The sequence below is a fragment of the Diadema setosum genome, chromosome 8 (assembly GCF_964275005.1).
Source record: "Diadema setosum chromosome 8, eeDiaSeto1, whole genome shotgun sequence".
In the NCBI taxonomy this organism is placed as follows: Eukaryota; Metazoa; Echinodermata; class Echinoidea; order Diadematoida; family Diadematidae; genus Diadema; species Diadema setosum.
The window spans coordinates 20,004,297-20,014,883 of NC_092692.1; the positions used below are offsets into that span (position 1 = coordinate 20,004,297).

At 37.0% G+C, this 10,587-nt stretch overlaps 2 protein-coding genes across 2 annotated transcripts; both read left to right on the forward strand.

The window, feature by feature from the left end:
- Positions 1-1,134: 1,134 nt before the first annotated feature.
- On the forward strand, positions 1,135-4,362 carry LOC140232139 (uncharacterized). Its single transcript, XM_072312285.1, has 4 exons — positions 1,135-1,305; positions 2,259-2,322; positions 3,320-3,484; positions 4,127-4,362. The coding sequence occupies exons 1-4, from the start codon at positions 1,135-1,137 to the stop codon at positions 4,360-4,362; spliced, it is 636 nt and encodes a 211-aa protein (XP_072168386.1).
- A 2,342-nt stretch (positions 4,363-6,704) lies between these two features.
- Positions 6,705-10,419, forward strand: LOC140232140 (uncharacterized). Its single transcript, XM_072312286.1, has 4 exons — positions 6,705-6,848; positions 8,725-8,788; positions 9,291-9,449; positions 10,184-10,419. Exons 1-4 carry the CDS (start codon positions 6,705-6,707, stop codon positions 10,417-10,419), a joined length of 603 nt encoding a protein of 200 aa, XP_072168387.1.
- Positions 10,420-10,587: the final 168 nt, after the last annotated feature.

Genomic DNA, 10,587 nt, shown 5'->3' on the forward strand with positions numbered 1-10,587 from the left:
AGCATAACAAGCAAGAACCTACATTTAATTGGTGTATATCAGTCAGTTCGCTGTTGCACAAAAAATGTATTGAATTCCTTCACGCTTTTTACCAACTATACTCAATCCGAAAGAATAGATTTCGACTGTTCATATTTGGGTGGTCGCACATAAATGTGTGCAAATAATGTGTGACCATCATACACTACAAAACATACACAATTTCATTACAGGCTCTAGAAACACTAAACAGTACTTGCATACTCAAATACAATGCTCTACATAATCGTGAAAATATTTTGGACCATGTATCCCGACATTTTTTGTTTTGTTTCCTAAAGAGGTTACCTATGCTTCAATTGTCCCTGTCTTGCATCAAATATCCTTCCATGGAAACGCCATACTCTATGCGTGTTTGCACAATAAAGAGGATTAATATTAGTCGAGGAAATACTATCAAAAGTAATAATTGTTAGCAGGTTTTTTTTAAGTTTCATAGCACTGGAAATCAAAGAAACAGCATACACGGGGTTGATGTGGATGTCAATATAACGTTAAAGCAATCAACATACAGCATTCAGTGACCTCGTATTAAATCTGTACTGGTGTTCGGTGGTTTCAGCAGCAGGAAACCGAACTGATCAACAGGAAGTTATACAATGATGTGGAGTACTTTTAGAGTGTTGGACAGGAACTCACATATCGACCAACACGAAGAAATTCATACACAGTTTCCTAAATATTATGTGAAATGTAGTCCTTATAAATTACCAGATTGCACTAGGTACCTTGAATAAATGACGAGTGCTATACACTTCCTATTTTACAGTAAGTTAAATCGTCCTTCGTTGTCCCAGTTTGTATATGGTTAATCATTACGTCAACATTTAGGCCTACTGGACTTGGCTGACTATCTTTCTGTGCCAGGGTCTGGCGTAGATTTCGACAAAATGATTATCATTCTATCGTTGTCACGTGACACCCTTGTGACCCTGTTTCGTCACCGTGCAATAAACAATGCCGGTCAGTTCAACGCACCGGCACGCCTTTAACAACTAAAGAACGTTTGGGCTTATGACGCAGTGGAGCTGTATATACCGCAGTGTATTGACGTATCCGACTTCCAGCAGACATTATTAATCTTCGAAAAAGGTGATGGCGGTCGCACGTGCTGTTTTGCTTCTGGCTCTTCTCGGCCTCACAGCCGCAAAACCCCTGGGACTTCTCGGAGACTTGTTTTCTGCCATTACCGACATCCGCACCGCGCCCGACATCCAAACCGTGCCCGAACTCGACGTAGAACAATATCTGGGACGATGGTATCAGGTAACTTTGAAGCGCAGTGCCACAACATGTTCAAGTTAACTTAAATAAAATAAAGCTAGATAACCCAACTGTATCAAGATTTTCCAAAAAATAGACTTTAGATAGAAAGTACATCAACTTTTAAAGTTTCATATGTTTTCTTAAAAAAAACAACAACAATGCAAAGCCGAACATGCCGAAAGCGGTATTGGTTGCAACCGCACATCGAAAGGCGATGATGTAATCACTTTATATTTCTTCCACTTTGTGTATGTGTAGAAATATTATCAAATGATGCGTTTCATTGAAAATTTAGCGATCACAACCCGCATTCATTATAATAACTTGGCGCCATCGTTGCTATACAGGCTTTTACAAAACTACACAATGATTTCATGCGGAAGATAGGTCTTATCTTGTCTGATTTCGTGTCTTTTTTTTGTATTTTCAAATCAATGACAGACTCGTGAGCAGGGAAACTGTCACATCTGCCAATTCTAGAGTAAGATTTGAAACTATTGTTCTTTTGGAAAACATTTCAAAATTTGATATTGAATAGCTTTCTTATTTCAGAAAAAATGAAATTCCATAACTTTATTTTTGTTCAATTTTGACGAGACCTCTATCACTTTTTGGTATGAGTTCTACTTTATAAAGAGTTGTTTGATACGTAATTTTCATAAAATTAATTTGCAGTTATCGGTGCAAAATTCTCATTTCTGAAATGCCTTTTGTGTGATAATTGTAGCTTCGAGGTTTTCATTATTCTGTTGACCGAAATACAGGTTGTTTAGACTGTCGAAGTCACAAATCATGCTATTGGACTTATTTTATATTATTTATTATTATTACTAATTAAAAGTCTTGTCATCGAATCTTCATTATGATTTCAGCAGTAAGATATGACCCACTTGGAGTCTAGAATAATCGAATGCTGAAACATTAATCTGAACTGTTACCTTTTCATTCTACAGATGTTCACTGATTTTGTCGTCACCTCCACATTTGAGAGGAATGCGGTGTGTGTTACGGCCGACTGTGAGTTTCCCATCGTTTCTATAAAATTGTCTATATGATATAATAAACTTTCTTGAGGGAGTAATTCATGTTCAGATGTCAACCTTTCAGTCGAAAATACTGAGGATAGTTTTTTTTTTTTTTTTATTGGTTTATTGCCTGAATGCCAGAATTTTTTGTTTAATTGATTGTTTCAGGCTAATCTTTAGGAGCTCATTCATCCTGGCTATTGTCACTTTGTCTAAACTTGGGTTAAACATGGAGTTAATTATCTAATAAGTTGATAAGGGACAACAAAAAACTACCGAAATGAATAGATAAATGGGAGAGTGTCAACCTTGTAAAACAGAGAAAAGACCTATTCGGTAATAGACGATAAACATGGACTTCTATAATCGGGAATCGTGTAAAATGGCCTCCCAACAATGCTGGGTTGAAATTGTAGCAGGGTCAACTGAAAACATTGCAACAGTGCTCACACGAAAGAAACCGATATTATATATATATATATATATATATATATATATATATATATGTATATGATATATAATTATAATACACACACTTTGGTAAGCGATAACCGCTATTCTATACGATTACTCCTACAGTTTAGGAGTGTTATCATTAGTATTCGTCCTCATCATCACTTCGTCATTATTCATGATGAATTAGACTTTACGAGGTTACTACAAATGTAATTGCTGATATTGACATTGTTATGTGTTGTTATCAATGTTATACATCTCTTACATTGAGTTTGATATTAATGTTGTTTTATATCTGTTGATTATTGTACGTCGATATATCCATATGTTAGAACTGCTTTGTGTGTTGTATTATGCATGCATGCAACATGCAAACAAAACAAATTTCCAGAAATGGAGAGTAAAATAATAGAATAGAATTGAAGTCAATTGATTTGAACTGTCACTTTTCCATGAACGAGGAGTTAGATCATCATAAATGAATATCTAGAACATAACCAGACATGAAACATCTATTTTTTTTTTTTCCATAGATGGACTAAACGGGCCAGGAAACATTTCCGTGTACAACGCTAACAGGGAAAAGACACCCGACGGTGACTTGAACGACATCCGGGGCTATGCCACTGTTCCCGACCCGAGCCAACCCGGGAAACTCGAAGTGAAGTTCGATTCCGTACCGGGTGTATTGGGTCAATGTGAGTCAATAGTTCATTCACTCGTTCATGAATTATCGAATTTTCTTTTATCAATTCCCCACTTTTTTTTTTTTTGCAGAAAATAATAGGGTTTGATTTGTTGTTGTTTATCTTTGCTTGTCAGCAGTTGTCAGCCGATTAATGCCGGAAGTAGCAACAGAAAATGTTAAGCCCCTCTATCTTTTTTTTTTTTTTTTTTTTTTTTTTTTGGCTTATCAGCCGATTTTGGGACATCCAAAATGTCCCCCACCATTCACAAAATAAATCGGCGTTCCTGTTCCCATAAACTGGTCCTCCTCACTTTTAAAGATTTAACACTGGCCCTGTACCCTCACTCTCGCTACCTCCCTGGACATTGTTACTAATTGATAGACGCTTTCCTGGTTATTCGAGTCATGTATCATATCTGATGACTTTGTCCTAATTCTGTTATCGTCCTTTGAGGAAAAAAAAAAAACAAAAACACACACACACACCACAACTGTGGGTCTAATGAAAATGTGATTAAAAACTCCGAAAGACAATAAATTAAATCATGTAAAATAAAAAAAAAAAAGAAGAAACAGAATCGGCAGTTTCGGCATACTCTTCAGGAAGTTCGCCTCCAGTGATTCTCGCTCTCTGTTAAATTGCATTTTGCAGACTGGGTGATCCGACTTGGTCCCGTCATTCAGGGAAAGTACGACTATTCCGTCGTTACGGACTCCTTCAAGATGACCCTCTTCGTCCTGGCCCGAGACCCGGACAAGTTCCGCACAGAGTACCAGGACGAGATCCTGGCCTTCCTTGCGGACCAGGGCTTCACGAGGTTCTACAACCGGCCCATCGAGACACTCCAGTCTGAAGACTGCCAATACGCACCGAAACCACCAAACTGAAATATTATTCACATCGATGTAATCAACACGTCTCCAAAACCAATCATGCAAATATTTGGAAAAAAAAAAAGATGACAGATAAAAGCAATGGTTATCCCTCAGGGCATCATCAATTTCAAGCATCTGCATCTCATGCATATCAATTTATCATACATGTATTTATATCAAACAAAAACTGGATTTCAAGAAATGATTCTCAGATTGCAAACGAAAAACATCCAATCGCGTCAATGTTCTTCTATGTAAAGCAAAATATCATTATCCCCCATGCAATTATTGTGCATGTTATATGAATGTCTTGTACTTTATTTGAATAGAACTTGTAGTGATTGAAAATGAAGGGATCATATTTTGAATCATGTACCTTCACGTTTAAATTCACATATATCAATTCAAATGAGAAATTTAACATGACTTTCATCAGATTAACGTGTCAGTAAATACATGTAAACGACTCACTCTCTTTGTATATTATTTCAGACGTAAATAAATACCATGCAGGTGCATAACTGGCATTTGTTGTTACCCTGCAATGGCCTTTGTCTCTCTCAACAGTATGATGTGTACAGCATGTTTAATTTCATATTTGGAATTTACCTTTATACAATCATGTACTTTGATCCAAGACAGCGTAGGTGTCTTTAATCTTTAATCCTGTATAAACTATAATTATACAGATGACATTGTATAACCGCAACTGATGACGATTAGTTTGACGTAAAGATTAGGGTTAGGGTTATGTTTATGGGTAGAATTTATGTTTGGCTCAGCGCGCAGATATTTCATGGAAGCAGTAAATATTGTCGAATGGGGGAAAATGGCATGGAACCTTTTTTCCAGATACGTATACTGTAGAAATAAACACAAACATGTAGTTCGTGGGTATATACACAAGAATATATATGTGTGTATATATATGTATAAATATATATATATATATATATATATATATATATATATATATATATATATATATAAATGTATATATAATTATATGTATAAATATATATACATATTCTACTTACCTATAAATAACAATCCTATAACATTATTTAACCAATATCCTTTATACACACGATATATACGTCAGCATAGAATTGAAGACGGAATACATTACTCGACATTATTGATTGTTCAAGCACGGAAGACAGAGAGGATGCTTAGGGATCTTTACAGAGCCTGCATTCGATGGTAAGAAAACAAAATGACAAAAGCTGTTCTTTTGTAACTTCGATTCGTACACTCTATAGTAGCCTTTTTACAAAGGCAGCTTGCAATAATTTGTGGACTCTCACACAGTGACTGTTCCTATGACGACTCTGAGTAGACCTAAACATATACATTCAGGAAGCGATCAAGTTTGCGACAAAACCAGTAGGGATTTACAGAATGAACGTTGAGCATGATATATCTTATGAGCATTTTAAAGCACTTAAAACCAAACGACCAGAGACGAAAGGAATACTGTAACCTTTATTAAGATACTGAAGTAGAAAACTGCACCAAAACAATAACTGCATGCTTTGATAGAGCAGGATGTTTACCATGTACTCGTGTTTAAAGGGATGGGATAGTTTCGGATGAAATGGCACTTCAGGTTTCAAATATTTTAGATGATTTTTTACGATAATGAGAACCCTTTTATAAACTATGAAAGAGCATATAATACTAAGATAAATACAACGTTTATTACTTGATGAAAATTGGTTTTGAAATGGCTGAGGTATCCAAAACGAAGTGATCCTGATAAAAAGTGAGACCCACATTTCATTTGGATCGCTTTGTTTTAACTGTACAATCATGATAAACGTTGTCCAAAAAACTTTGTTTTTTTAATATCTAAGCCATTTCAAAACCGACTTTTATTGAATAAAATTTGAATTTCTCATAGAATCGTATGCTCTGTAATATTACACATATTTGGTTTCTATAAGTATCTCTCTCTCTCTCTCTCTCTCTCTCAAAAAAAAAGCCGAATTATCATCTCAACCAATGCTATATCACTTTAACGACTATAGGACTCTGCTGAATACGAAAGGACCTTTGACACATTTACCCGAGACATGGATAGAAAACGTGTGAATCAAATTCAACAAATATTACGTAATCCTGATCTATGGTCCTCTTGACCGGTCGTTTTGAGCCTATCCCCTTGGTCAGGGACGTTTGCAGATGAAATCTCTAAACTTTTAATAGGCCTATATGTCAATAACCTACGTCAGAGCATTGTGCAGCACACAACCTTGATACATGTTTACTTGACCACCATTGTGCGAACAATATTCCACAGGCGAACTTCATCTATCTTATTCCTACTGCAAGTTCTCTGAGAGCACACGAAAATGGCGGCTCCCTTCTTTCTTCTGTGTCTACTGTCTCTTCTTTCTGGAGTGACGCCCGCGGCTCTCCGACACTTCCGAGGTAAAAAGGACATCCACACCGTTACAGAACTGAAACTCGACAACTACTATGGGCGCTGGTATGAGGTATGTGTGCTTTCTAATGTTATTTAGTTATGATGAACTCGGTTCTCTCAAAGGGAAATTAGGGAGCAGAGAAAGTGCAAAGGAGTACAGACCATAGTTCTAGATATGCAGCTTTGAGATCGAGAAAAGTGCAAGATTAAGGGGAAGAATGTACAGGTGAAGGGAAGAAAAGGGGAGCTGAAAAGGAGACGAGAGAGGAGGAAGAAAAGAATGAAAGGATAACACATCAGGGGGATGCGTTGGAGAGAAAATCCCGCCATAACACATTTCAGTCACCTGTTGGGAAAAGGACTACTGGCGTCACGGTGTTGGGTGACGTCAGGAATCCTACTTATAATTATATTTAACACCCTGGATAGTTAAGCCAGGGTGCAGGTTTGCGATAAATTGTCGTGATGAATAGGTCGGTCGTTACTCTCTAAAAAAAAAGAAGAGTGAAAATGTTCACTCTTGAAGGAGTGAATAACAGAAAAGAGTGAGTTTCGAGTGAAATTGGAGTGAATTTTGCGTGAAATTTTGGAGTGACCTCAGGGATCACTCGAAGATTTTGGAGGGATCCCTGAGGTCACTCCAAAATTAGTGAAAATGAACATTTTTACTAAAAATTCACTCCAATTTCACTCGAAACTCACTCTTTTCTGTTATTCACTCTTTTAAGAGTGAATATTTTCACTCATCTTTTTCTTTTTTTTAGAGAGTACGAGATCAATATATTCATTTGGTATGAAAGAATAAGGACCAACAAAACAATGATTTGTTTTGAACGAGATGCGACAGGTCGTGAAATGTTAAACTTATTTTCATCAACTTCTTTCATGGGCTTATCAAAAAATGAATAAACTAGAATAGGTAAGATAATACGTCTGTTGTTTACCCTATCTATACGCCTACACCTTACAGATTATAGAGGCCTAATACTATAAACACACCATGGCCTACCCCTATCATATATTGCCAGTGTGAAATGGAATGAAATACGTGTAGTCGGGTCTACAGGAAGAAATAATTAGGGTGGCCTCGAAAAAGTCTCCCATATCTGAGAATTTTCAACGAAGTACCATAGATCTGCAAACACTGCGGTATCCTTGTTTGCACTATATACCTGTTTGATGGTCAAGGAATCGACGTTCGATGATCGGGTCAGTGTCAATTTATACACTGACCAGTATATAGGGTCAGTTTTATAGTGGGAAAAAAGCTGATCATATGACTTCATGACATGCCCCATATACTCAGAGGAAAACAATACAAACACGCAGGAAAGTGAGACAATAGGAGACGATTAGAACAGATCCATTCCCCTGCCTCTTAACATGATGGTCTTATCTTTCTGCCCCTCTGAAAATCATTAGATATATGATGAGTTTGATTGCAAAACGGGATAAGCACACATTTCAAACATTTTAAAGTGAGTCCATCATCAGATGGGCAATATAAAACCTTTCCAGTGAACGGTCTATCACTTGTCAATGCTTGTTGCATAACAAAGAATATTCTTGAAGATATTTGCCAATATTCTTGATTTTGATTAAAACTATCTCTTGTTTTCCTATTATTTTCTGTTTGAGAACGCCTCGCAAACACCTCAAATTGACAAGAATGGAGTTAAGTCGTTTTGCAATCAAACTCTCAATGATGTCGCAACGTCTCACGTTTGTCCCTTGTAATGATCACTAATCCTATCATGATCCATAAATAGAGAAACAATGATCTACGATCCTATTGTAATACATTGGAATGGAGAAATAGCAGATGTAGGCCTATATTAATTGTACAGATTACAACATAGTTCATGTTTGAATACACATCAGCTTTCGTGGTAATTTCAGTATTGTCCAACGATAATTTTCCTTTTCACTGTGTCTCTGCACCGCAGATGTATTCAGACCTGATTGTCAAGTCAACATTTGAGAGAAACTCATACTGCACCACAGCAACTTGTGAGTAAACTTAGCTTGATTTTAGTCAGATTCATAGAGAGTTACAAGGCATATATCAAACTTTCTGACATATACTCTTCTCCAAATACTATTAAGGGTGTATAGAGTGGTAAAGTGAGAATTTGAAAAACGTCTATACACGTTAAAGTAGTTTACAACAGGAAGGCCTGTTCAGCTTTAAACCACCTCGAGTATCAATACATGATGATTACAAGGCGCAAATGGACATTAAAAGGAAATTTAATTTGAGCGCTTGCATACACGCAGTCATCTTATATTCCAAGCTCTAGTCCTGCACGCTTAACTATTTATTATAGTCAAAGATACTACAGTAGGATCTTTGTTAGACTTATATTAATGTTTCCGTGACTGTATAGGCCTAACGTCTTTTGTAACTGTAATTCTCATAACCACTACATGCATTTCAAAATTGATTCACATCTTATGCAGTAAAGATGTCCTTGACACTGAAGGATTTTTCTTCTTTTTTTTTTAAATTCAGATGGCAAGGGAGACAACAATACAGTCACTGTTTTCAACTCGGGTCGCCTCGGCTCGCCCACCGGCTCACCAAGTGAAATCTCTGGCTATGCCTACGTCCCCAACCCGGCGGAACCGGGCAAACTCAAGCTGAAGTTCCCCAACATTCCCCTCGGCGATTGTAAGTGAATCAGAAAATATCTATAATCACACATATAGCACTTAAGTCACGTCAAAACATTTTAGACGTAAAAATAAAACAAAACAAAACAAACCCGATGTTTTCATAGTTTTATGTTTCATGAGAAGTAAAGTTATTCAAAGATACCCATTGCATGTAGGCCTAGGCCTATTTTCTCCGATTGGTTCATATTCAAATTACTTGCAATTCGAAAATTCTTTTTTTTTCTCTGAAAGGACTAATAAGGTGGGTAGGCCTAGCCTATAGTTTGCAACGTTTGCTACTGCCAAATTTCCTCCTTGCCATTTTAAATAGTTCTTAATAGTAGGCCTATATTTATCCGGGCATTTTGTATGTCGTTTAAAGGTGTAGATCTACAAATTGTACACTTATATTTGCTATGATTTCCAATCTTTACATTATACATTCAACTTTGCTACGAGATACAGACGAAACATGAATGTGATATTCGAATAAGGAACTGGTGCGGAGCTTAAATTTCCCCAAATAGAATGTCGAAAATAAACAAAAAGTTTGATCAAAATGAAGAACAGACAAATCTTATCAAGTAAGTCTGACTTTGTCCAAAATTGTGAACAATCACATCATAATAATGAATCATTATATTTATGATTACAATGTTGATCTAGTGCAGAAAGTCTGGTCAATATTAACAGTCGCCACATGATTTTATGCCTTGTAAAAATCACCATTTCTTTCCTGCGTGCAACCAGACTGGGTAGTGGCCCTGGGGCCAGTGGAGAATGACCAGTACCAATACAGTGTGGTCACTGAGCCCAGCATGCTGCAGCTTTTCATCCTCGCCCGGGATCCCGAAGACTTCCGCCAGAAGTACCAGGACCAGGTCCTGGATCTCGTGAAGGAGCTGGGCTTCACACGGTTCTGGAACAAGCCTCTGATCACGTACCAAGGATCAGACTGCATCTACCCTGACCCTCCCGAGTTGTAGATGGGATAACCTTATGAGATTACCTTACCACGAAAGCGTGGGAAGATCTTGTAAGAACGATACACCTGTAAGATATCGACTGTGCTTGCATGCCTAATAGGTGCTTTCATTGACAAATTGCGTTACCAACACACACGCTGGTATTCATTTATTTATCGTAATCTATCT

What these genes read in the sequence shown, in the direction of transcription:
- LOC140232140 (XM_072312286.1), top strand. Translation starts at nt 6,705, where the DNA reads ATGGCGGCTCCCTTCTTTCTTCTGTGTCTACTGTCTCTTCTTTCTGGA. An exon ending in ACTATGGGCGCTGGTATGAG is followed by an intron (nt 6,849 to 8,724) that starts GTATGTGTGCTT and finishes TCTGCACCGCAG; the next exon opens with ATGTATTCAGACCTGATTGT. An exon ending in CAACATTCCCCTCGGCGATT is followed by an intron (nt 9,450 to 10,183) that starts GTAAGTGAATCA and finishes GCGTGCAACCAG; the next exon opens with ACTGGGTAGTGGCCCTGGGG.
- LOC140232139 (XM_072312285.1), top strand. Translation starts at nt 1,135, where the DNA reads ATGGCGGTCGCACGTGCTGTTTTGCTTCTGGCTCTTCTCGGCCTCACA. An exon ending in ATCTGGGACGATGGTATCAG is followed by an intron (nt 1,306 to 2,258) that starts GTAACTTTGAAG and finishes TTCATTCTACAG; the next exon opens with ATGTTCACTGATTTTGTCGT. An exon ending in GGTGTGTGTTACGGCCGACT is followed by an intron (nt 2,323 to 3,319) that starts GTGAGTTTCCCA and finishes TTTTTTCCATAG; the next exon opens with ATGGACTAAACGGGCCAGGA.